Genomic DNA, 26,830 nt, shown 5'->3' with positions numbered 1-26,830 from the left:
ATCCTAATTAAAGCCTCATAATGGATCAGATCTATAACTTCCTAACTGTCCTTTCTAATCTGCATTCCACACCCCTACTGGAGTGATTTGTCTAATATACAAATCTTATTATGCTGGCACCATGCTTAAAACTCCATCCTCTTTTATCAGAAACACTTCAAGCATGGTGTGTAAAGAACCACTGAAATGTGGGACTTACTCTCTCATAACACTTTCCCAAACACCACAGCCATACTGGACTCCCTGCAGGGGCCTCAGGTTTCTGGGAGGTGAAGTCCTAACTCAGTTTTCCTTCCTTTATAGAGCCTCCCTGGTGACCCTCGCTTCTTCTACCAAGTTCTCTTTCCTGTGTTTCCCTAGCACACTGTTCACACTTTAATTACAGAATTTATATAGTGGCAAACATTTCTAAATACCACAGCATATTTATGTGAGTAGTTAAAATAACAGCTGACATGGCCCTCAGAGAGCCTGGGCCTTCCAGCCTTTTCTACTCAGATATCCATTAGCTAGTGATGCCTTCATGTGACTGTCAAGCTGTCTCCCTGACTCAGATCTTCAACTGAGTGACTGTGGCTTACTCACTCTATCCCAGTACCCAACTCTAGGATGATGGTTTAGAGCATAGTTAACTGTTTGTTTTTTTTTAAAGAGATTTATTTTAAATTATGTGTATCTGTGTGTGTATGTCTGTGTGTGAGTATGTGCATGTGAATGTGAGTGCAGGTGCTTGAGTAGTCCAGAAGAGGGTGTTGCATCCCCTGGAGCTGGAATTACAGTGGTTGTGAGCTGCCCAATGTGGATTCTAAGAACTGAACTCAGGTCCTTTGCAAGAGCAGTATGTACCATTAACCACTGACCCATCCCTCTAGCCCTAGTCAACAGTTTTAAAAACATAATCTATGGCATTCTAAGGACTTTCATGTGGATGCTGTGGGAAGGGGGTGAAGATATAAGTCACAAGACATCTAATCAAATCAGAACAGCTACATATTCATCTATTTTCTGGGGTGGGATTTTGAGCAATATAAAAGAATCAGGACTTAAAAAATATGCAAAAATTAACTTGAATCAATGGGCAGATAGAATCTAATTTGTAAATGCTTCTAAAAGTATAATGCTTTGGAAAATCAAAACCACAATGAGTAAACATGGCATAAGCTATAATCCCAGCACTAGTGTGGCAGTGGCTGTAGGATCATGAGTTTGAGACTAGCCTGGGCTACCCAGTGGGTTCCAGACCAGCCTGATCTATATACGGAGATCCTGTCTCAAAACCCAAACCAACCAACCAACCAGGCAGCCAACCAACCAACCAGCCAACCAACCAACCAACCAACCAACCAGCCAACCAACCGTGAAATATCACCCTATATCTGCTAAGATAACCTTTACAAAAAGTCAAATGATAATTGTTATCAAGAAAGTAGAAAAAACAGGGTTGGAGAGATGGTTCAGCATTAAGAACACTGGTTGCTCTTGCAGAGGAGACAGGTTCAGTATCCAGCACCAACATGGTGGCTAACAACTGTTCATTCATAACTCCAATTCCAGGGGATCCAACACCCTCTTCTGACCTCTGTGGGCAATACATACATGCAGGCAATACATTCATACACACAAAATAAAAAAATTAATAAACAAAATGTTTTTAAAAAGAATGTAGAGAAAAGGAAACTGTTACAAATTGTGGGAAAGTAAACTATAGTCATTAAGGACAATAATATGGAAGTTCCTCAATAAATTAAAAAACAGAATTTCCATATGATCCAGTAATACCTCTTCTGGGTGCATATACAATGGAAAAAAAAAAGCAATCTAAATGGCACTTTATGGATGAATGATTAAGAAAATATCACACACACACACAGAGGAATATTATTTAGCTTTAAATAAAAAGGAAAACCTTATCACAGTAACAATATGGACCAACATGGAGGCACTGCCAAGTGAAATATGCTAGATACAGATAGACAAATACTGCTTGATCTCACTTCTTTGTGTAATCTAAAAATGTATGACTCACAGTAGCATAGAAATATAAAAAGTATAACTCACTCTTAACAGGTAGAAGTGGCATAAAGTGGGAGATGCTGTCAAAGGGCACACATTCACAGTTTTAAGTAAGTTCAGAAGAGCTGATATGCGAGAGGGTGCTAAGCAAAGATGATGTCACGTACTTCACATTTGCCAAGAGGGTGGATCACAAGAACACATGTGCACACAAGGGTAACTATGGGAGGTGATGGCTCTGCTGGCTGGTTTAGGGGCAGCTGTTTCACAACATATATTAGGCCTCATGCTATATACCCTAAATGTGCTTTTAGATTTTAAGTCTTATCTCAATAAAGCAGAAAGCTCACAACTTTTACATTACACAAGGCACACTATTCAGCCTGTGGGCACCATCATTTTGTCTCCTAGCTCTCTCTATTCTTTGTAACACAAAAACAGCACAAGCAACCCTCCCAGCAACCATTCCAAATAAGATAAAATAGAGAGACAGATTGCTGTCATATATGGAACAGTCTTCATTCAAGAACCCCAGGGTTCATGTGCAATGGAAATGAAGCCCAGGCCACAAACCCCTCCTCCCCACACACTGTGACAGCTCCAGTATTCCAGGATGGCAGACAGGAAGGGCAGACAGGAAGGGCAACAGCAAGCCACAGCTCCAAGAAGGTGTCCTTTGGGTCCCAGGATGGAGAAGTAACCTGTTTTCCCCTCAAGGTGTATAGCTAAGAAAAGGGGACCAAGAGGAGTCCACAAGGGCTGGAGAGATGGCTCAGTAGCCAAGAGTGCTTGCTGATCTTTCGGAGGACTTGGGTTTGGTTCCCAGCACCTATAAGGTGCTCACAACTGCCTGTAATTACAGCTCCAGAGGATCTAACACCCTCTTCTGGCCTCCGAGGGCCCCTGCATGCACATGGTACACATAAACTTACACGGGCATACACAAAAATATATAAAATAAGCTATCTTAAAAAGAAAGAGGAGTGCAACAGAAGGGATAGAGAGGTGATAGAAAGAAGGTGGGCAGCTGTGAGGTAGGCAGGCCGCTAGGCAGGGCCCTGGGCTCTGGTTCCTGCCTTGGGTCTTTGATGAGGAGGAAGATAGTGTGGACATGATTAAGACAGGAACAGGCTTCCTTGGAAAAAACAAACTAAAATGAAAACAAAATAAACTTCAAATTTAACAAGCCAGTACCACAAATCCTACTTATAAAGCTCTCTGCCTTTTGCAAGGTTTTCCATCCCTACTGTAAAGAGTAATGAAGATTTGGGGCCTATACTCTTTCCTAGCTCACATACAAACATGATTACAGCGGCAATAACAAGAGCCATTAAGAATAGGGACAGTCCACACCCCCAAATATCTGCTCACAGAGTCCTCAAGTGAACTCTGCTTAGACATGACTCCTCCATGTTTCCTAGAAATGTCAGCAAACTAGTTGATGCTGGAAGGAGGCAGTGGAAGCCTTCTCTGAAGACATTCAGGGAAGACAAGAATGGAGCTCGATCACAGGCCAGATCATGGTACCCACATGAGTCAGGAAGAGTAAGAAGTAACTGACATACCTGCTCTACAAGAGGGTGCCATGTAAACAGAAGAGCATGAGAAAATAGGAGGCTGGGAAAGGGAGGCTTAAAGGGAGGAAGAGGGGGGCTGAAGAGTTGGCTCTTGTAGAGGACCCAGGTTTGGTTTTCAGCACCCACATGGAGGCTAACAACCATCTGTAACTCCAGTTTCAGGAGATCGGACATCTTCTTTGGACCTCCCTGGGTATGAGATGGGTGCACATACATACATGCAGGCAATACACTCAAACACATAAAATAAAAATAATAAATAAAAAGAGGAAGAAGAGGGTTCCTGACTGCCATTCAGCCTTTCTGCGCTGTTACTCCTCTCACTCTTCTACAGAGCCTATCTCATACACTCTCAATGTGTGGAACCTTGTGGGGATCTCCCATCCCAGGGCACAGTGTTGGACGGTCTCACCTAGTGTTCTCTGGCCTCATGCTGGGCCACCCATCAGTTTCCAAATCTATTCCTGCTCTGATCATATGGGTGGGATACTCCCTCTGCTGGACTGACTTCCCCACTTCACACTGTGAAAGTCTCAGTCTCCTCCCTGGTCTGGTGTAGGCACTGCTTTGTTACCCTCCCTCTTTTTCAGCTTACTGTGCTCTAGCCCAGAAAAAGGCAAAATTCGCAAATTGTTTACATAGCTTTAGTGTCGTTTTATCTCATAGAGTCAAACTCAAGAGTTGTCTCCATTAGGTCATAAAGTCATCTAGCATACAGAACATCCCAGTACATGGCAGAGTGCATGGCCTCAGCAGGAGCTTAACACATGTCCCTTGACATAATTAAAATATGTAGCGGATTGCAGTGGAAGGCACCTGTAACCCTGGCATTGGGGAGTCTAAGGTGGGAGCATCACTTGAGCCCAAGAGTTCAAGAACCAGCCCACAACCTCATTTCAAAGCCAGCCAGCCAGCCAGCCAGCCAGCCAACCAGCCAGCCAGCCAGCCAGCCAACCAGTCAACCAGTCAGGCGACCGACTGACCGACCTACTGACAGACGGACGTACCCAACAAACCAACAACCAACCAAACAAACGAACAAACCAACCGACCGACCGTCTGACGACCGACCGACCGACCGACAGACCGACCAACCGACAGACCGACCCAACAAACCAACAAACCAACGACCAACCAAACAAACCAACAGACTGTTCTAGGAGTGTTGGTTTTACACAAAATGAAATATATGTTGTCTTCTCTTTTCTTCTCTAGTAAGGTCCATCCTACTCAACTATAAAAGACTTGTCAGAAATTCACCAGCTGACCACAGAGAGGATAACAGAGAAATCTGTTTCTCTCTTTTTTCCTTTGGCCTTTAAAAATAATTAAAATATACCTTACAAAAATGAAATTTGTCATTCTTATGTATACAGCTGAGTTGCAAAACATTTCTATCACTCTACAAAGAAACCCAGTACCTGTAACAGCCATTCCAACCCTTCCCCTCCCCTCTTACTAACAACTGATCTACTTCCCATCTCTATGGATTTCTCTGTTGGGATCTTACATGTAAATAACTTCCATATAACCTGTGGCTTCTTGAGTCTGGTCTCCTTCATTTACAACACTTTCAATCTATGTTATGGCTTTACCAATACTTTATTCCTATTTGTGGTTGAATAGTATTACAATGTAAGTATTCTATTCAAGTCAATGTACATTGACTTTTTCTCCTATCAGATGATAAACTTTTGTGTTGTTTCTGCTTTTTGGCTACTGTGAATAAAACTTCTATGCACATTTCTGTAAATATGTATTTTATGTGAATATGTATACCCACTTCTCTTGGATGTATACCTACAAGTATAATTATTAAGTGACATAATGATAACTCAATGCCTGAGCTTTTGGCAAATTGCCAAATGGCACTTCATAGAATGGTTCCATTTTACACTTCTATAAGCCACTTATGAGGGTTCCAACCTCTGCATACTCAGGAGGTCAACACTAGCTCTTTCTGTTTCTGACTGTAGCCATTCTAGTCGGTATGAGGTAGGTTCTGACATGCTGATAATGCTGAACTTATTTAGCTTTAAAACATTTTTATAAATGTGTTTGCCTGCAGAGGCCAGAAGTTGGTGTCAAATCTCCTGGAATTGGACTTTCAGATGGTTGTTAGCCACTGTGTGACTGCTGGGCACTGAACCTGGGTCCTCGGCAAGAGCAGCCAGTGCTCTTAACTGTGGAGCTATCTCTGAGCCCCTGAGCTTATATATCTCTTTAATGACTGTTTGTAGATCATTGAAGTAATGCTGCTGAAATCTTTTGCTCATTTTGGGGTTGTCTTTTCTATTTGCTACTGAGTTGTAAGAATCTACATAAATTCTGGATACCAGGCCTTTATCAATACCTCTCTGTCTCTTTCTCACATATATATTTTTTTTTTCTCCCTGTAGCCCCAGCTGGCCTGGAATTCACTATGTAGACCAGGCTAGCCTTGAATTCACAGAGATCCGCCTGCCTCTGCCTCCTGAGTGCTGGGATTAAAGGCATGCGCCACCACACCCGGCTCAATACATATCTATTTTAAATAAATATTTCTTCTCATTCTATCCTCTCCCCAGGATTGCCCAGGCTGGTCTTAGGCTTGTGATTTCTCTACCTTAGCCTCTTGAGTAATGGGATTACAGATGTGTTCTACCATGCCCACCCTGTCTTTTCCTTTTACCTTTGACATACAAAAAGTTATATTTTATTTTTTGAGACAGAGTATCACTATGTAGTCTAGGTTGGGCTTCACTTCAACTCGCTGTACAATCCAGGTTGTCCTTTGAACTCAGGTGACCCTTCAGTCCCAGCCCCCCAAGTGCTGGGATTATAGGGGTTGTCCACCAAACCTGACTTATAAAGATCTTTCTTTCAGTGCTGGGGATGAAACCTAGGGTTTTGGCCATTCTAGGCAAGGTTTCTACCACAAAGCTACAGCTCTAGTCCACCAAAGTTTTAATTTGTGGGGGAAGTTCAAATGTGTTTGTTTGCTTGTTTGTTCTCATCTGATGTCATCTGAGAAACAACTGCCTGATCTAAGGGAATTTTGACGATTTTTATCTATATTTTCTTTTAAGGGTTTCATAGTTTTTGCTTTTACATTTAGGTCTTTGATCCATTTTGATTTAAATTTGCATAGGATGTGAGGCAAGGACTGAAATGCATTCTTTTGCATGTGGATATCAACTGTCCCAACAGCCTTTGCTGGTGACACTCTTCTCTTGCCATGTAATGACCTTGATGTTTTGTGTCAGAAAATAACAGCAATGCACATCCAGGCTTCTCGCTGGACTTCTGTTTCTATCCCACATATGTGTCTTTACGCAACTACCACATTATCTGGATTGCTGTAATTCTGCAGTAAGTTTTGAAATTAAGTTTTTTTTTTTTTCATGATTGTTTTGGCTACGCTAAAGATTTTTTAAATTTTTGATTAGGTGTATGTGTATGTATCTGTTTGTGAGTATGTGTATGTGAGTGCAGTGCCTGCAAAGGCCAGAGGCACTGGGTCTCCTGGAGCTGGAGTTACAAATGGCTGTGAGCTGCCCAGTGTGGGTGCTGGGAACCAACCTGGGTCCTCTGCAAGAGCAGTAAGTGCTTTGAACTGCTGAGCCATCTCTCCAGCCCCTGCTTTGGCTACTCTAGATCCTTGCATTTGTATTTCAGAATCAGCTTATTCATTCCTGGTTAAAAAAAAAAATAACAAAACTCCACCAGCATTTTGACAGGAATTACACTGAATCTGCAGATCAACTGAGGGAATATCACCTTATTTTAAAAATGGTATGTCAGATTTTCTGAAATGTTTTTTTTCTGTAACTATTGAGATAACTGTGTGATTTTTGTTCCTTACTGAATTAATATGGTATATAACACCAGTTAATTTTCAAATGTTAAAACAACCTTGCACTCCTGGATCAAACTTTACTTGGTCATGATATAAAATTCCCTTTAAATCCTCCTTAATGCAGCCTGCTGGTATTTTCTTGAAGGCTTTTGTATATATTTTGATAAAGAATACCAGTCTGTAATGTTTCTTATTTATTTATCTGTTTATGTATTTATCTGCGTATATATTTACTTATGTGTATGTATGTGGGAACATTCATGCCACAGGACATGCATGGACAACTTGTGGGAGTTGTTTCTCTCCTTCTACCATATGGATTGTGTGGACTAAACTCTCATCAGTCTGGGTGGCAAGTGCCTTTACCCACTGAGCCATCTTACTGGCTCTAGTTATCCTGTCTTGTGAAGTCTTTGGCTTCAGTATCAGGTAGTAAAAGCTTCAGGAAAGTGGTTCTTGCATCTATACTTTGGAAGAATTTGAGAAGGATATGTGTTAATTTTTTAAATGTTTGGTAGGATTCACCATTAAAGCAACAAGATCCTGAGCTTGCTTTTATGGCAAGTTTTTATTTACTTATTTATTTAAAAATCTTTGTTATAGGCTTACTTTGTTCTGTACTTTTTGAGTAAGTGTTGGTCATTTATGGTTTCAGGAATTTGTGTCTTTCATGCAAGTTATCTAGTTTAGCAGCTTACAATTATTCAGATGATTCTTTTTATTTATTCGGTGATAGGCTAACCCTATGTAGCCCAGGCTGGCCTCAAATGTAAGGCAATCCTGTTCTATCTCCTGAGTGCTGGGATTTTAGGGGTGCATTCTTAAGAGCTTGACTGGAGGTTTTAGTGGGGGGGGGCACAGCTACAGGTGTACCCTCGACTGAAGACTGGTCCTCTTCTATGGGGAGCTCCTGTCCTATTCTCCAGAGCTTGAAGCCTTGGGAGACACACAAGGAGTGTTGAGGGAGGAAAGGAATACCCACCTACCTAGTCAGATCAGCTGAATCAACCCTGGTGATCAATGGGCAACAGATGCTGCAGCCAGAATGTCCTGGTATCCAGGTGTGCACTCTTGATTTTAGAAGTTGAAGTCTTCCTCTCCACCCACTACAAGTCTGGCAGTTTTGTTGATCTTTTCAAAGAACCGATGGCTTCATTGATTTTTTTCTTCTCTATTTTTTTAAATTTATGCTGTAATCTTTATTTTCTGCCCCTGTTTACTGGGGTTCAGCTTTCTTAAGGTGAGCGCAATGCTACTGACTTGTGATCTTCCTTTTTTTTTTTTTTTTTTTTGGTCTTTTTGGTTTTTTTGAGACAGGGTCTCCTTGTAGCCCCAGCTTGCCTGGAACTCACTATATAGACCACACTGGCCTTGAACTCACAGAGATCCACCTGCCTCTGCCTCTGGAGTACTGGGATTAAAGGCGTGATCTTCCTTTTTAATGTGATGCTTACAGCTTGGTGCTTCCCTCTGGGCAATGGTTTTGCTGCATCTTAAAAATCTGGTGTGCTGTATTTTGACTTTTCTTCTTTTAAAAAATATTTTATTTTTTATTTTATGTGTATGAGTGTATTGACTACATGTATATAAGTGCACCCATGTTGTGCAATGCCCACTGAGGTCAGACAAGGCGTCAGATCCCCTGGAACTGGAGTTATGGATGGTTGTTAGCCACTATGTGGGTGCTGGGAACTGAACCCAGGTCCTCTTCAAGATTGCCAAGCCATCTCTCCAGCCCCATTTTCACTCTTCTTTATCTCAAGGTATCTTCTACTGTTAATTAGAAAACACTTTAAGTTACTCATTGTCTCACTGACTATTTATGGATATGTTATTTTTACATATTTGTGAATTTTCTAGATTTCCTTCTGTTATGATTACCTTTGCTTTCTACTCCTCCTGGCTCTTCGACTCCCTGATCAGCTGCCTGTTTGGTTTCTGGCTCTGTATATGTCAGAGTCCTTCATCAAAGCCCTGCTTCTGTGGTCACCTTTCTTAGAGAGCTGTGCTAGTTTTTTGTCAACTTGACACAAGCTAGAGTCACCTGGGAAGAAGGAACCTCAGCTGAGGAGCTTCCTGGCTGGTGGCCATGTCTGTGAGGCATTTTTAAAATGGTAATTAGTGTGGGAGCCCCAGTCTACTATGGCCAGTGCCTTCCCTAGGCAGGTGGGCCTAGGCTGTATAAGGAAGCAGGCTGAGCAAGCCAGGGGGAAGTAAGCCAGTAAGTGCCATTCCTCCATGACTTCTACTTCAGTTCCTGACTGACTCCCCTCAATGATGGATTGTCCTTTAGAAGGGTAAGATGAAATAAACCCTTTCCTCCCGAAGTTGATTTTGGTTAGTGTTTTATCACAGCAACAGAGACACAAACTAGAACAGGAGCCTTATTAGAGAAAACAGAGGGAATGAGCTAGGCCTGCCATCCCTCAGACTAAGCACTTCCTCCTTTGCATGAGCAACAGGGAAGAAACATCAGCCTTCTCAATTATTCAGCTGGCACCCCAACTAAGCCCACTGTTTATCTGCATACCTGGTCCCACTGTTGGCTGTTAGGAAGCATGAAAAGTTTGCGTTGTTTTATAAATCTGGTAGTTCTATGAAACCAACACTTGTACAGCAGTTGTCTCTGATCAAGTATAAATCATCACTTCTGAACTCACTTTTTATGCATAAAATGAGTAAGTGGGAGTATAAATCAGGGATCTGTTAATGGTTCTTTTGAGTACCTACAGATGCTAAGAATTCATTTTTAGTTATAATATACCTGAAATGCATGTACATGCTTAGAGTAATAACACATTTTTCTGGTTGTCATATTTTAGACAACTTGAATAATCTGAAACACATCTGTGATCTCAAAAAATGATTTACAAGATGGTTTCAAGTCTTTCTGCCCAACATTTACATTTTCTCCTTTCTTAATCTAGGCAACTTCATTTATCTTTTAAAACTGAGTTTAAATGCAACAACTCCTTCTCCACCCCGAGCCCTGGCTCTAGAGTATTCATCTACACTGAACTACAGTTCTTTGCATCTGTGTTCATCTCTTTTCCAAGACTGTGGACCACCGAGGGACAGCAGACTCCTAGGTGAAGCTCCCTTCAGTCTTCCAATTCTCATCACTTCCAGGCACTGGCAGCCTCACTCCAGATATGCTATGACACCTGTCTGGCCGGCCAGCCATGCTGGGAGTTCAGATACTTCAGAAAGCCTCTGGTGGCCAGTGGAGCCTCCTGAGTCACACGGTGGTAAGTGCTGGCTCAGGCTGGGGGACTATGATTCTACCTTCCTACCCTTGCTCACAGACTTGGGCTATACTTGGCTTGGTGGCCCTGCCTGGAAGCCCATTCTTTCTGGGTTTGAGGCTGTCCTGACCTCTTCTTTCTCAACTTGGCTGGTACATTGATGGCAACTGATTACTACATGGTAAATGGATACAAGCTTATCCATTTCACTACAGTAGAGGGCCCTAAGCCTCTGTCTCCCTCTTCTGACAAGCCTGTCTGATCTTATGCATACTGCCTGGGATCGGATTTCACCAGTATGTTTTGGTTTTGCTAAGATCACCATCAGGAGTGCCAAGACTGAAGACAGATGGCGGGACTGTGTGAAGAGCAGGTAGGTGGCTCCTGACAAGAATGAGGAGCAACCATGGCAAACAGTTACTGCCCGCAGAAGGCACAGGAAAAGCATCAAATATGTGGCACAGTGGAGGAGCATTACTGAGCCCAGAGGCACACTGCTCTATGCATTTCAAGATGCCCAAGAACATCACTGAAGGTCAAGGCCAAACACATAGCACAAAGTCAGTTCCCATGCTTTCTCAGCCTGGAGGGCATGAATACATCCAAATTCAGTTCAGCAGCATGTTCAAATTACAGATCAGAATCCTTAGAAAACATTTAATGTATTTACTACACTGTCAGCAGGCTGCCAAGAACATATATTTCTTTCTAAAAATACAAATATTTCATAGATTTATGAAACATGAAACATAGATCTGTTTCATAGAGACAGTAATAAGATCTTAGTTACCTAGTCAATAGGGGCCACCGTATTCCCAAAGATATTAGACAGTTAAGGCACCAGGTACATGTAGACACACATCACTCATAGTGAGCTGAAGCACTTTCCAAGGGCAGTAGTCAGGGGCTTGGGGAACGCTTGATACATCAGGGACTTAATAAGAAATTTTCTTGAGATTCTACAACATCAAATGGGGTCTTGAGGACATCACCCCTCAGCTAGTTGGCTCCTAGCCACCAAAAGCAGATTGGACTCCAGATTTCTGCTGGGAACTCAGTTTTCTGGTTATCGTGGCTACCCTTCCAGCTGCTGATCTGTGGCCCAAGTTTCCTCTTCCTTCTCATGCTCCTGCTTAGTTTTGGTGTCTTCAGCTTGGACATCTGGTGGCTAACTCTGGCTTTGTCCCATAGTTCCATCCCTGACTCTCAGACCAGCTCTCACCACTTTAGGACTGACTGGCTTCTGTCCACCTTGGTCTTGATTAATCCCTGCTCACTGTTTGTAAGGCCATGACAGGAGGTCAAGGTTGAAGCCACAAGATAAGTAGCACAATACACCATACTAGGCTTTGCTACTGTCATGTTGTACATGGCTCTAAATATCCCTGAATTAGGCTCTCTGAGGAGGCAGTACTTTGTGACCCAACTTTTCTGTAACAGAAAATGACACATAGCAGCGTCAGATACTTAAACCCAAGGAGTAAAAAGCCTCACTTCCTGGCTAGTTATTCTTTCAAAGAAGCCCTAAAATTCAGAAGCAAATGAAATTAGTAAGGAGACAGTTCACTGCCCTGTGGGGACCTCATGGGCAGGCCTGGCCTGAGGAAGCTATTTTAGAAGAGGTTCTTAAACAGTCATGCAGAGTTCCCCAGGAAACTAATAGATTCTAGATGCCACTGCCAGGAAGTCCAGTTCAGTGATCTGGCTCCAGGACTCGGCTTTTGTTTTTGGTTTTAAACATGAAACAGGGTCCCACTACAATAGTTCAAGCTGGACTCAAACTTTCAATCCTCCTGCCTCAGCCTTTAGAGTGCTAGGATTATAGGCAGGTGCTTGCATTCTTCATTTTTAATGAGCCTTAGCTAATCTTTTATTTATTTATTTTTGAAAATCCTAACTACTTTATTGGGCTTGTTAACAGAACATAGGGTAGGGGTTTAGTTACAGAAGATTGGGCATTCCCCGCCCCCCCAACCCCGCCAATTTATGGCTGCCCTGAAAAGTCCACACTCAAATATAGATTCGGTGACTTCCCGAACAGCCACACAAATGGCAAGAGGTGCCTTAAGGCATTCTTGGCTTGTATATCCTTAGCCCCTGCCTCAGATGCAGCTAAGGTCGCCTGATTGGGTAGCTAATCTTTCTTTTAAAATTTAAATTAAATTTTTTTCTTTTGAGAATTTCATATATGAGTATTGTCTTTGTAGTATTTCAAGTTTTAGCTAATTCTGATGGGCTTAGTCCTTGGATGGCTCTACAAGGAATACTCAGCACAGCATGAGCAAGTCACCCCCCCTCCGAGAGAGAGAGAGAGAGAGAGAGAGAGAGAGAGAGAGAGAGGCAGGCACAGTGAGCATAGGACCTGACTGATATGTTCTCTGGTCCCATGATACACTGGGCATAAGACAGCTCATTTGGCTGGTCCTTTCCCAGTGATCTTGTCATAGAGCATCACCTGGTTTCAAGATCAACTTGGTTTTAGTAAAGACAATGTCAACTTCTTAAGTTTTTATACAAAAGATTTTTAAAACACATTTTATTTTATTGTTTATTTTTTAAATTTTATTTTATGTGTATGTGTGTATTGCCTGCACGTAGGTAAATACACCTGTGTTGTGCAATGCCCAAGGAGGACAGAAGAGGCTGTTGGATCCCCTGGAACTGGAGTTACTGACAGTTGTTAGCAGCCGTGTGGGTGCTGGGATTCAAACCTGGGTCTTCTGCAAGAACAGCCAGTGTTCTTAACCGCTGAGCCATCTCTCCAGCCCCACAAAAGATTATTTAATATGGCTTTGGAGTAAATAGGAATACTAAGTTCTATTTGTATTTTCTTTTCTTTTTCATCTTTTTTGAGACAGGGTCTCCTTGTAGGCCTGACTGGTCTCATCTCACAGAGATCGACCTGCCTTTGCCTCCTGGGTGCTGGGGTTAAAGGCATGTACCACCCACCCAGCTCTATCTTTCTTTTTTCTTTTATCCAAGTTAAACAAGTCATTTTAAGCTTACAGCAACCATTATTTCTTGAACTACTGAATGACATATCTATTAGAGCCATAAAATCTTCAGATTAAGCTCTCTAGCTCTATGTGTGTGTTATTACTGAGGAAGACATGCGCATACCTGAATGATCTGATTCCTGGGACCCAGGCACACCAGTAATGGTGGAGTCCAGGAAACGGGCACAGGCTGTGGGTTTGACTGCCTGGGCCAAGTTTCCCTGGGCATTTCCCCAAGCAAAATTGGAAGGCGGACCTTAGGAAGATCAGCTTAATTAGGAGGATTCTGGTAGGGAAAAGATGGTTTTGGACTCTAGGATGACAGAGATATTGATGAGCTATTAGATCCAGGAGGCCTGTCTGATATTTGAGATAATGGAGTCTACATTTGTTTCAGGATGATGCCTTCATTTTTGCACCAATGTGGTTTATGGCTTGCAGGGGGATATGTGGACTGACTGATGCAACCATTAAGGATGTGAGAGTCCCATTCTTACTGTTATTGTGATGTGTGTGCATGTTTGTTTTTTTCCTAGGAGGATCTTTATTTTTTCTCCCAAATCTCATAACTGGTTATGCAGATGTTTAATTGAGAAGAATAACTATGAATTACTGTTTGTTTGGTTTTTTTCCTTCTAAACTTTCCTATCGGAATCACTTATTGTTTCTCTTCCCTATATTTAAGTGCTCTAAATATTGTAAGATTAAAGTTTTAAAAAATAAACATTGCTAAGATGCTCAGGTTTTTAAAATGTTGCTGTGTCTTGGTTGAGAGCCTTGCATACTGTAGGACTGCCACTGTGCAGAAAAGAAGAGTTTAAAGTCAGGTAAGAGGTAGGATAAGTTAGTTGAGGAAGGAGTGAAGGCATATCAGCATCATGGAGGCCCAGGGACAGTGGGACTTGGGGGAGGGGAGGATCAAGGTCAGAGAACTCTGAACACTAGTTACTGGAATACTAGAATACTCCAGAAGTTAAAAGAATATTCTCAAGAAAATACTTAATGAGGCAATTAAAGCTCAGCTGTTGACCCAGAGCTTTTGAATATCTTCACCCGTCTTTTTAAAACCCTGGTATGCTTTGAGTAAATAAAAAAGAAAGGCAGATTTTATCCAGGTTTTTGTTAGCCTTTCAATTCTGACCCTATCTACTAAATCTTTAAATATCTCTTATGGAAAAAGTGATATCATTTTAGTTTCCAGCTCCATCCCCATCTGGCCAAAAAGAGGATCAATTAATATTACCGTGTTTTGTATTTAGGGCCTCTGACATCTCTGAGGACCAGCCTGTGGGACAGTCTGTCTTTGCAGGGCTTCTCAGCCTGAGCGGGGATTCAGGACAAGGCCAGTTCACGTAACACAGCTCAGAGCATACAACACAACTTGCTCCAAGGATGTTGGGCATTGTGCTTCATTAGGAAACAAAATATAAGCTTTCCACACCATTAGGAATGACTTTAGGAGTGAAAGCACATAAGACGATGCCTCACCTCATCAACAATGCACTGCAGAAGCTGGAGAGGCTGCAACGGGGAAGAAGAGAGGAGAAAGTATTAGCTCTGTGCAATGTCTTTACAGTGGAGTGGAAAGAAAAAATCATTAATGCAATAAAATATAGCAAGATTAATCAACAACAGCAAACTCTTATAAAAACACTGATGCTCAGGATGTTCTATTATTTCTAATGGTACCTAATCTAATACAGGCAGTTAAAGGTTTGCATTTTCTTCAAAATGCAATTTGCTAAGTTTAAAACAAGGCATTCAAGCATGCAAAGGAAGCAGCCATCAGGAAAAAGAAAAGTGAATTTTTTTCTGAACTCATAAAGCTTACCATTAAAGATCCCTGGTTTTTCTGAATCTGAAAAAAGGCAATATGTAATTAGCATGTCATAATCAAAATGACTCACTTGGACACATTATGATCACTGAGAGAAAATTATTGCATTGCTGGTGGCAATTTGTGGGCATGTGTTAACACAATTTACATAATGAAAATACACAAATGTTAATAGCTCGCTTCTCATTTATAGGCGAAAGTCAGCAGAATGTTAATTTCACACAACACTTTTTAGTACCCTCCAGGTTGTATTAGAATAGGGAGAAAAACCATAATCCATTTCAAAAGGCTGTTTACGATTCAGATATAAATAATGTTTTATATTGCTGGATTGTGAACACTGGGCTTAATGTTGCAATCATCGCTAATGTTATGAAGCTCACTCTTTTTAAATTAAAAACCGATTTATTTAAAATTGAAATTAAATCATAGTCAGAAATTAGAATTTTGGATTCCTGCCAGTGTCTGCTCACAATCCTCTATTTTGTGAAGGAAACTTTAATTATGTGGTTGAAGTATTTGCCTGGAACTTGGGAGTGGGGTAAACACTCCACCCTTTTCAAAGTTCCTCAGTCTATTTCTAGAGCAGCAAGGCTCTCTGGGAAAAATCAAAAGCATGAAGTTTTACACTGCTTCTCAGGGAGTGTAGCTGGTGTATCTTCTTCAGCCTTCTGCAGGCAGGCTGCTCACCTCTAACACTGGCAGCCGGATTGCTTAGGAAGTTAACCAAATGTGACAAGATTAATCAACTTCAACTTAGTAGTCAAAATACCAGACACATATCTATAGTTAGTATATACAAACCCAGCAAAGAAGGAGTCCTGGGTCTTGCATTTGATAAATAGGAAATTTTTAGGGCTCAAATACTGTTACTGATGGGTCAAGTGTTTTCTGGGATATATGAGCCCCAACCAGCTAGTCAGAATAGATGGAAAGAGTAATCCTTCCACATATGTCCCTCCACTTCTTTGTTTTTCTTTTCTTAAAAATACTTGTTTTTATTTTACGTGTATGAATGTATTGACTGCATGTATGTAACTGTATCCATGTTGTACAGTGCCTGAGGAGGTCAGAAGAGGGCATCGGATCCCCTGGAATTGGAGTTACAGATGGCTGTTAGCCACCTGGGAACTGAACCCAGGTCTGCTGCAAGAGCATCCAGTGCTCTTAACTGCTGAGCCATCTGTCTGTCCCCTTCCATCATTTTTCTTGCAGTGTTGGGAATCAAATCCAAAGCCTCAGATATGCTTGGCAAGTGGTTTACTGCTGAGCTACAATCCAGTATCCTTTATATGTTTTCAATGATAGTGTGCATGTATGTGTTGTATACGTGTGTCTGATATATACATGTATATGTGTATGGTATATGCACACGTGTATGTGGTATATGCAAGTATGTATGTGTGGTCTATATGTGTACAGGGGTATGTGTGCATGCATGCATGCTTGTGTGTAGTATGTGTGTTTGTGGATGCCAGAGGCCGATGTGTCTTTCTCTATTGCCCTCCACCTTATTATCTGAGACAGAGTCTCTTACTGAACCTAGAGTGCCCCATGGGACGTGCTCGTCTCTGCCCTACCAATGCTGAGATTTCAGATGCATACCGTGGGGCCTAGCTTTTACATGGTGTTAAGGATTCAAACTCAGATCCTCATGCTTGTGCAGCAAGCACTTTACCCACTGAGCCATCTCCTCAGCCCCTTAATGATACTTTTGAGAAGTGCTTTCTTGCTCAACCAACCCTAAGGTATGTGGGGATGACCTTCTCTACTCTATGACAGGAAAACCAGGCCCAAGTCACAGGCCTGGGTCTGTTGTTGCTAAGTCTTGCCAGCTCTTCTTTCCTTGTATAATACCTGCACATTATCATCACACTCCTTAATAACAACTCAACTGGGTTTCATACATTTATACTTGGCATGGTAGAGGAGCTTAATAGTTCATCTTGGCATGCAGGTCTGTGGACTGGGCTTCTCCAGGGTGGCAGTGGGCTTATGCTTTTCTTTTGCACCAACATGGCTGATCAGCAGATACTTCCTCCTAATGCTTGAGCTCCCCTCTGCCCACCTGAGTCTTGCTATATAGCCCAGGTTAGCCTAGAACTTGTGATTCTAGTGCTCCACCTTCAAGTGCTGGGACTACTGGTGTGCGTCACCACACCAAGCAGCTTGAGTGTTTTAGAAGGGGCTTTTCTGTGCATAATCTTGGCTGACTGAGCAAGCTACTCATGGCTGCCTCCTCAGCAGTGACCCTGGGAAGGCGGGTCCAGGCTGGTTCTCAGTCTCTGTAAGTTCCTGCTTGACACTAGCCTGAATTACTGTTCTTGTCAGGTTCAGTTAGACTCCAGACAAAGCTGGCAGGTACAGATTCCCTCTGTGAGGGGAGGCTGAACTGCTCACCTACACCTGGATTTTAGAAATTCAGAATGAGCCACACCACCAAGGGAAAATCTCCAAGAGCCCAGGTCACTTCAATTGAGTTTGTTTTTCTTTCCTTGCTTCTATGCACACACAGGAACCTCATGCCAAGTCTTAGTAAGATCTATCCACATCCACAGCAGAGCTGTTTGTAATGCACAAAGCATTGGAAATCCATTTTTGACATCAAAGAGAATGTTTTCTCACAAATTTCCAAGAGTCAGGGAGATTACAACATTCTTTGAGGACAACGTGGCAAAAAATTCTATGAGCTGCTTTGAAATGGGCTTAGGGACAGTTTACAAGACAGGTCTCCAGTAACATGAGCCGTGTGAACCAAACGGACTGAGGGGGGAGGATTTCCTCATGACCTTAGCTCTTATGGAATGTCTCCACCTTGCCCCGTCCTGTGGGTTAAAAGCAGAATAGCTTAACATCTCTTACTTTATTGACCTGGTGAGGTGATGCAGTGGGTTAAGGTGCTTACAAACAAGACTGATGATTGAGTTCAATCCCTGAGACCCACATGGTGGAAGGAGAGTTGCAACTCACGTTATCTTCTGACCTCCACATGCCTACTGTGTTACACGTGTGCATGCACATGCATACACACACTAAACAAATAAATACATGTAATTAAAAATGTACTATCTCAGGGCTTGCTACAAGAAAGGAGCAGCAATCATTGTCTTCTTTATGGTATTGTAACTATCCAGTTTTTCCAGGTTTTTAGAGAGAGAAATGGTGTTCCCGGGTTTTATTACACAGTTTTGATAGCAACATATTATATGATATCATCTTCATAAATTTTGTATTAAGGTAGCATGCCAGTACCTGAAATTGATTCAAAACCCTTAAGATACTCAATTACTTTTTAACACTGTTACACAATGAGGTGACTTATGCCTTCCATTTCACAAGAATTTGATGATGTAACATCATTGTAATTGATTCATTTTCTCAATTAAATAAAGCTACTGTGCTTTTCTTTATATGGGTGCCACACAGGCCACGAGTTAGATGTATGATCTCCTTCCCCCATCTCAGATATATTGCCTTAAAGGCTATGTTCTGTTCCTCTGTTAATTCCACCAGAAAATTTAATGCCACAGTCATATTTTTCAAATTCTGAACTGCCATGCACTCGGCTGTATTTATATTAGGCGTATTTTTCACTGCTAAACTCTTTGTTGTTTACCTTTTTCAAGATCATATTACTGTCGGGGTGCAGCAACCATAAACCAGATCCAAACAAAGTCAACCTCCAGCCACTGCCTCTGTTTTCACACACAGTTCATGAAAAAGTGAAGCCTCTTGTTTTATAGCACATTGAAAGTAGTACTAACTGGGTGAAAGATGTCAGCTTTGTGAGCACCTCTCTTTATTCTGGGTCTGCCTTTCCAGAAGCCTGGCAGTGAGAGCAGAGTTCAGGGGCGCACGGTCACCTTGTTAGAGCTGATGTATGGCCTGCTCCTTGCAATATATGAAATGCTCTTCATAACTGACTTGCCCAAGCCCACGCTCCTGCTTGTACATTTTACTCGTGTTGAGTGGTTTCTGTGGCTAACTAGGACTTTGGGACAATGAATAGAACATAATTGCTCCAGACAAACTCTGTGCTAATCAGTCTCTGTAATTAGTGGTGTTTTGATACATTAATGAGATGAACCTCCTCCCTCTTCTGGGCAGTTTAATTTTTCTTTTGTCAGTGGTTAGATTCAAGATTTAAAGCCACACTAATGGGAGAGTTCAGCCTCATTCTGATGTAAGACATGCTCATGTGTTCAAGTGGGGAAGAACAAGAGCTACCACAGTACTGGCCAGGTACTGTTACTGTATTAAAACATTTACCATGTATTTCTCTGCAAGGACCATACAGTTGGACCATACAATTGACAAACTCCTATAGCATGTCTTGTGACTTTGGAAAATGATCCTGGAAAGGAAAAAGTCAATGCAAAGGTTCACCTGTAGGGCCTCAATGACTTAGTCAACAGTGTTGGCGAGAAAAAGCAATTTTGGAAGTTTCACTTTCTGCTTCCGTCTGCACATAACAGCAAAACAGATTTCGCTGGCAGACTGCTTACATTATATTCAGAGGCACAATCAGAAAACTAGGATGGATCCACCTGTGTGACTTAAGGAAGATGCCAGTGAGCGCTTTCATTTTCTTCTTTGCTCCATGAAATGATAACTTGCCCTGCAGCTCTTGTCTGAGAGATTTATGAGTGACCTGGGTCACATCTTCCAATATCAGTTGACAAATTTTCTCTTTACATATTTACTGATTTTCAAGCTTGTGTTATTGTCTCTTAAATAGAAAAAAAAATGAAGTATAAAATTACCTGGTATGGTTGGAATTTGTAAAGAAAAGTGGTTTCATTTCTTGTGTGACTTGCAACGTGTTCTAGTCCTCAGTGTTGAACTCTATCCTTATTTCATTTTTAACTTCAAGCACAAGGAATTGTAGGTATTTTGCAAAGATTCTCTTTTCAAGTCTGATGCATCAACTATAGCCTGGGCTAAACGTACACAGGGATTATGATAAATTGGTACTTTTATATTCTAAATGAAGAATTATGACCTAAAGAATTTTTCAAGTGGAAAGAACCTGAGAGATGCTCAAGTTCAATCTAGTTATGTTGACCTTAGGGAACTGAGGTACAGAGTAGAACAGTGTCCAGTGGCACAGATACAGCCTGACTCAGAAGACTGACTGTTAGAGGAAAATGAATGAACCTGAGAACCAGAGGATTTGTGGAACTCCAGCCAGATCTGCATGGCCTGGAAAGGGCCCCCTGCCCTGGGGTTCAGGACTGTGGTTTGCTCAGTGATGGGATGAAAGAGACACAGGACCATGGTCTGCATGGTGATGGGATGAAGAGAGGAGCCTGACACCTCCCTGGAGCTGGGGCTTCTCATTCAGGAGCCCTGCTTCTGCCTATGCCAGGGGGAAATGGTTGTAGCATGAGCACTGTGCTAGGAGCTAAGAAGTAGGGACATACAACCTCTAGTCCGTCATAGCTTATAAAAACAAAGGGTCTAAACTCAAAAAGCCTTCAGTAAAGGTAAAATTTACTTCCATAGGCTTTGACCTGTTGCCTTGTTACCACTAACAGTTTACCACTCTACCCTACCAGTAAGTCTATGACTCTACCAGTAAGAGTCTACCAATGTACCAGTAAGAGTTTACCATTGTATCACTGAGATTACCACTGTACCACTAAGAGTTTACTACTGTACTACTAAGAGTTTTTTAAAAATTTTATTTGTTATTTTTATTTTATATGTATGAGTGTATTGCCTGCACGTGTGTATAAGTGCACTTGTGTTGTACAATGCCTACGGAGGTCAGAGGAGGGCATTGGATGCCCTAGAACTGAAATTACAGATAGTTGTTAGCCACGATGTGGGTGCTAGAAACCAAACCTGGTTCTTTGCAAGAACAGAACAGCCAGTGCTCTAAACCACTAAGCCATCTCTGCAGCTCTACTACTAAGAGTTTTTAAATGACTATTTACAAATAGGAATAGAGTAAAATTTACTTAGCTTAACTATGAGTGGAAATATTAAGTACTAGTTTACCGAATGCAATGAGACAAAATAAATAAATAATATACATTGTTTCTAATAATAGAACATGAATAAGCATAATACACTTATGCTATCCTATCTTCCCAAGTCACCAGTCTTTGTCCTTGCTCAAGTTCTTATCATGTTCACCAGTCTAAAGTGAGACTTGTATGAGGTCTAAAACAAATGTTAAGTCTTAAGTGGATTTAGCCAGTAGGTCCTGAACAGGGTAGAAGAAAGTCAGTTTGACCCCACATTCTAAGATTCATTCTCATAGGCCAGGCACAGTGTCACACGCCTTTAATCCCAGCACCTGGGTGGCTGAGGCAGGTGGATCTCTGGTCTACATTGTGAGTTCCCAGCTGGCCAGGTTACACAGTGAGACCCTATCTCAAAAAACAAACAAACAAAACAAACACCCCCCCCCACCAAAAACAAACAAACAAACAAACCAAAACCAAAAGGTATTTGAATAAATATTGATTAAAACAAAAGTTTAAAATATGGGGCTGGAGAGATGGCTCAATGGTTAAGAACACTGTTTCTTCTTGCAGAAGACCTAGGTTTGAATCCCAGCATCCACATGGCAGCTAACAATTGTCTGTAACTCCAGTTCCAGGGGATCCGACAGCCTCTTCTGACCTCAGCGGGCATTGCACGACACGGGTGCACTAACCTACATGCAGGCAATACACGCATACTCATAAATTAAAAAAAAAAATTAAAAAATAAAAAACCAAAAAACCCCCAAAAAGTTTAAAATAAGTTACTAAATTCAGCCACAGCTCATACTACAGCCAGGGTTATGTTTGGGAGGGACCAGTTTTGAAAAACAAAAACTAGCTAGCCAAGAGTTGGGTGGGACAGACAGGCTTTAAGGTGCCTAGAGGAGGGCGTAGCTCAGCCTGGACCAGACGGAAAATCACAAGGCCATAAATTAGAGCACGTGGCTCTCACAGCCTTTTCAGGATCAAGGACAATGTGTTTCCACAGAAAATACAACAGCTGCTGTGCCAAACCATAGCCCAACATCACTCATTTTCTGGGTCTGCCAGTTAGCAGCACACACAGGACCTGCTTGCCAGTCTCTACATTACCCTTTGTGTATTTAACACTGATATAGCTTGTATTCTAGCTTGAGTATGTGGAGAGGAGCCACAGCAAATCCTCCTCATTGATCTTATGACTTGAATTTTGTGAGAAAAGTAGAGGTTTAGAATTGCAATGCAAAATAGTCAAAGTGAATTATGAAACTAATCTCTTCCCTCATGTATAGGTCTGGCCAAGGTGTACATTATCTTCCTTTTTGACGACTTCAGACAGTTTTCTGTCTCAAACTTTTTTTTTCCTTTCTTTGTTCTAAAAGAAGGGAAACTTATTTCAGAATCCAGTTTACGACTACCAGGTGTGTTTGTGTGTATGTCTGTGTGTGTATGTGTATGTAGGAGAAGGGGGTGCGGCCTTTCCTGAGTGAGGCCTGAGGACTATGCCACTCTTCATGGTCAAATAAACCTGCTACAGTAAAGTTTAAATCTGCCAGGATGTTAGAAAGGGGTTTTCTGGAGCTATCCTTTAGTTTGTATCTCTGGTAACACAAATTTTCCCATGGTATAGAAACCAGAACAAGGCTGGGTTCACTTGGTCCCATTCTTTACCCAATGTGGAGATTTGTTTTGTAATATTCCAGACAGATTGACATCCAACAGTGAAGTTCCAATGATTCTATCTCAGGCAGTTTATACTGCTAGAAAGTTCTTTTTAGTTTTATTCTGAAGTGAACAGAACCTCATGATGGTACTGTCTTCCTAACAGACTGGCTTAGAATGGGATCACTGGCCCTTTCTCTTCTTCTAGCCTCCTGGCTCAAGGCACTTGCATCCTGACAGCCAGCATTCTCTTAGATCTACAGCTGTGCTCAACACACTCAAGTCTCAGCACAACCTTCTTGGAACTCTTAGGTCTTTTCCAGATCGAGGCTTAGTCTGTCCACCATAGCCACCCTGCTTCCTGTCGTGTTGCTGCTGTCCCTGGGCAGATGGAGAGTGCCTGTTCTTCCTGTGCTGTGCGTCACTGTGTGGGGCTGGGGCTTGTCAATTTCTTGCACACAATCTGGAGGGTTTTAGGAATGTTCAGCATGTTTGCAGGAGCCATCAGCACAGAAAATTGTTAGAAAGGCCTTTTATTTTTTTTTAATTTCAAATAAGTCCTCTTCACGAGTTTGGAGCCAGGTGCCAGGTCTTCAGTGTTCTTTGTGCTGAATAAGCACCCTATTCCCTTCCCTAGGAACAGCTGCAGTTCTGGGTGCCCTCGGTATTACCCTGCATAATAACAACACTCTGGTCACATTCCCCACCCCTACAGCCCCTGTGCTATGGCAAGATGACTTCACCTCAGGTACAGGATGGGGCATGGAGCCCAGGTCTGAATTAGTAAGAGTATCTATATCCCCTGGGCTTAGGGAGTTAAACAACCTGTTCTGGTTAGTTTTTGTCAATTTGACACAAACTAGAGTCACCTGGGAAGAGGGACCCTCAACTCAAGAATTTCCCCAATCTGACTGTCCTACGGCCATGCCTGTGAAGCATCTTCTTAACTGCTAGTTGATGTGGGAGGGTCTAGCCCACTGTGGGTGGTACCATTCCCTAGGCAGGTGGCCCCAGGGTTTATAAGAAGGGTAACTGAGGAGGCTGGGAGAAGCAAGCCAGTAAGCAGCATTCCTCTATGGTCTGTGCTTGAGTTCCCTCTTATGCCCTGACAGTTGTAAAATGAAATACACAGCCATAGAGAGCATACAAAAACAGCCATTGGGTGCCTGTGGGGAAGCAGCTGCTCATGCCTGCTCCAGCAGAAGCAGGTTAGTCCAAGAGCCCCTGCAGCCACAAGCAGCCTGGGCCAGGGAGGCCTACTAAGAAGAGAGCCGGGAGACACTGGATGGGTCAAGCTCCACCCAAATAAGCAAGACCAGACTTCTCACTCTGAATTCTCCTGTGGTGATGGCGACTTTGAGTTGGTTTTTTCAAAACTGCCTGAAGGACCCAGGCATGATTTCACATCTTCCATCATCATGGCCACCTTCATCCAACTGTGATCCCACATATATATGATGGTCCCTCAGGTCTATGGGGCTATGCTTCAAGACGTTCAGTGGATGCCTAAAATCCTACACATCCTGTTTTGACCTGTTCATATAGAGCTCTGATACACTTTCACCTTTCCTTTAAGGGAAGTACTTCATGGCTTCCCCTATGACACAGCAGAATTACAGTGTCACTCCTCTATTACTTTGGGACTCTGAGTAGAATAAGAGTTACCTGAGCACAGCACTGTGACACCTGATCTGATAACCAAGACATTTACCAGGAGATTGGCAGGTGGGTAATATAACATGGATATGCTGGACAAAGGCAAAGGGATTTATTCACACCTAGAATGGGACAGGGAGGGGGGTGATGGCATGGTGTTCCATCACAATGGAGTTCAGTTTAAAACTTATGATTTCTGCAATTTTCCATTTATTATTTTTAGAATACAGTTGACTGAAAGCAGAAAGCAAAATGATTGGGTAAAGGGGAGACTACTGCATGTTTCCCCCAGGAAATGGGGCTCCCGCTCCTGAAAACACACTTTGCCCTAACTGGGTTAGTTTCTGGATCGTGTAGTGGAAACTCATGGAGGCTAAAAGTACTTTCAACTTTTGGCAGCAATATCCTATATTTGGCTCAATTGAGAGACAAAGATGAAAAAAAATACTACTCTATCTCTGATGTGTCTAACATAGACACAGTATTAGAAAGTCAAAATGAATGAGTGGACAGGCATGGTGGCTCACATCTTTAATCCCAACACTCGGGAAGCAGAGGCAGGAGGATCTCTGTAGATCGAGGCCAGCCGGGACTACAGGGAGAATCTGTCTCAAAAAAAAAAGTGATTATAGTAATTAGAGAACCATCCAGGTCTGAAAAAGCTGCTACCTGCTGCCTCTTCCTTGGGACCCACAGAAACAGCATGAGCCTTTTATTTGTTCGAGAGGACAATATTTGCATTGTTGAGCACACAGTATCACAGACTTCTGGGATCTGAAAGAGTGCAAAGGGTTTTGAGGACAGTGTCACACCTCTATCTGATTCTTGAATCCTTCCTTCTCTGCTGCTGTCTGAATTCACCTGGTGAGGGGGGCTTATGGCCATCTGAAAGGCTTATCTTTTGGGTAGAGATGTTGATGGTAGAATGGGAGTGCGGGGCCTGGAAGAAGAGACGGGACAAAGTGATGAATACGAAGCCTCAGGACTGAGTCTGATTCTTAGCTCCTTCTAAAAGCAAAATTGGCTTGAGCTAAACAACCAGTGCACTGAGTTCATGGTTTTTTTTTTTGTCTTTTTGAGACAGGGTCTCTTTGTAGCCCCAGCTGGTCTGAACTCACTATGTAGACCAGGCTGGCCCTGAACTCACAGGCATCTGCCTGCCTGTGCCTCCCCAGTGCTGGGACTAAAGGCGTGCACCACCACGTACCTGACTTGATTTCATATTTATCAAATTCTTCTCTGCACTGCACTAGATTCTAGAACCCAAAAGGTAGATAAGACGTAATTGCTAGTCCCCAAGGTAAACGACTTATAGAAGGTCCCTGAGGCTAGCAGGAGAGCTAAAGCTTAAGCTCTGGCTTGTGGACCCCTCTAAATGTTATCCAGTCCTGGGACAAAACACAGCTACCCTAAGTTGTGCTTCTTTTTTGCTCAGGGCTCCATAGGTTTCTAAGATTTTTTCTCCTACTCTCAACTCCAGTTAATGTTTTTAGGCATTACAAGAAAGACTGTTTCACCAACCTAGGCTCCACATATATATTAAAAAAATCCCAGTATTTGATAACATTGTTTGCCTCACTGGTTCTTGAGAAAGCTGCAGCTACAGCCGATACGTGGTTCATGTGGGTTGAGGAAGGAATCGGGAAATATAGTCACACATAATCTTTCAATGGTCACGTGCCTCACTGCCTTGATGATAAAATAAATTTGAAATATGTGTGGAGCAAAGAGGTCAAGGATCTAGATTACACCACACTAAGTTTGACTTTTGTTTTAGAGCTTTAGCTCACTCTTTTCTGTTTTGAAGCAGGTATATTGGGTTTCAATAAACTCCAAGAGGGACAGCAAGAAGGCTGGAAAGAGTGCTCATCTTACCTGGTCCCAAAGAGAACAAATGTGCATTTGAAAATAATCAGATAAAAGCAGAGCTGTTCTGGGACCCTGAAGCAAGTGTGTATGGCTATATCTGGGTGGAGACCTTTCCCCTTCAGGTGAGGAGACTGAGGCCAAAAGAAGGAAGGTCAAAGAGCT

General features: G+C 42.2%; 1 protein-coding gene across 8 annotated transcripts in view; it reads right to left on the bottom strand.

Moving 5' to 3' along the window:
• The window catches only part of Map2k5 (mitogen-activated protein kinase kinase 5), a 277,836-nt gene that overhangs the window by 52,195 nt on the left and 198,811 nt on the right, over window positions 1-26,830 (bottom strand). For 7 of the 8 annotated variants that reach the window (XM_008836355.2, XM_029565020.1, XM_008836356.3 and 4 more), the window contains 2 exons: window positions 15,501-15,527; window positions 15,158-15,190 (listed from right to left, as the gene is read on the bottom strand). In XM_008836355.2, coding sequence (XP_008834577.1) covers window positions 15,158-15,190; window positions 15,501-15,527 — 60 coding nt within the window. Of the gene's footprint in view, window positions 1-9,116; window positions 9,202-15,157; window positions 15,191-15,500; window positions 15,528-26,830 lie in introns of those variants that run through there. The other variant, XM_029565022.1, reaches the window with a different exon arrangement.

The sequence above is a fragment of the Nannospalax galili genome, unplaced genomic scaffold (assembly GCF_000622305.1).
Source record: "Nannospalax galili isolate Female #2095 unplaced genomic scaffold, S.galili_v1.0 scaffold54, whole genome shotgun sequence".
Taxonomy (NCBI): Eukaryota; Metazoa; Chordata; class Mammalia; order Rodentia; family Spalacidae; genus Nannospalax; species Nannospalax galili.
Note: the sequence above shows the minus strand (reverse complement) of the source record. Positions and strands in the feature narration are given on the sequence as shown.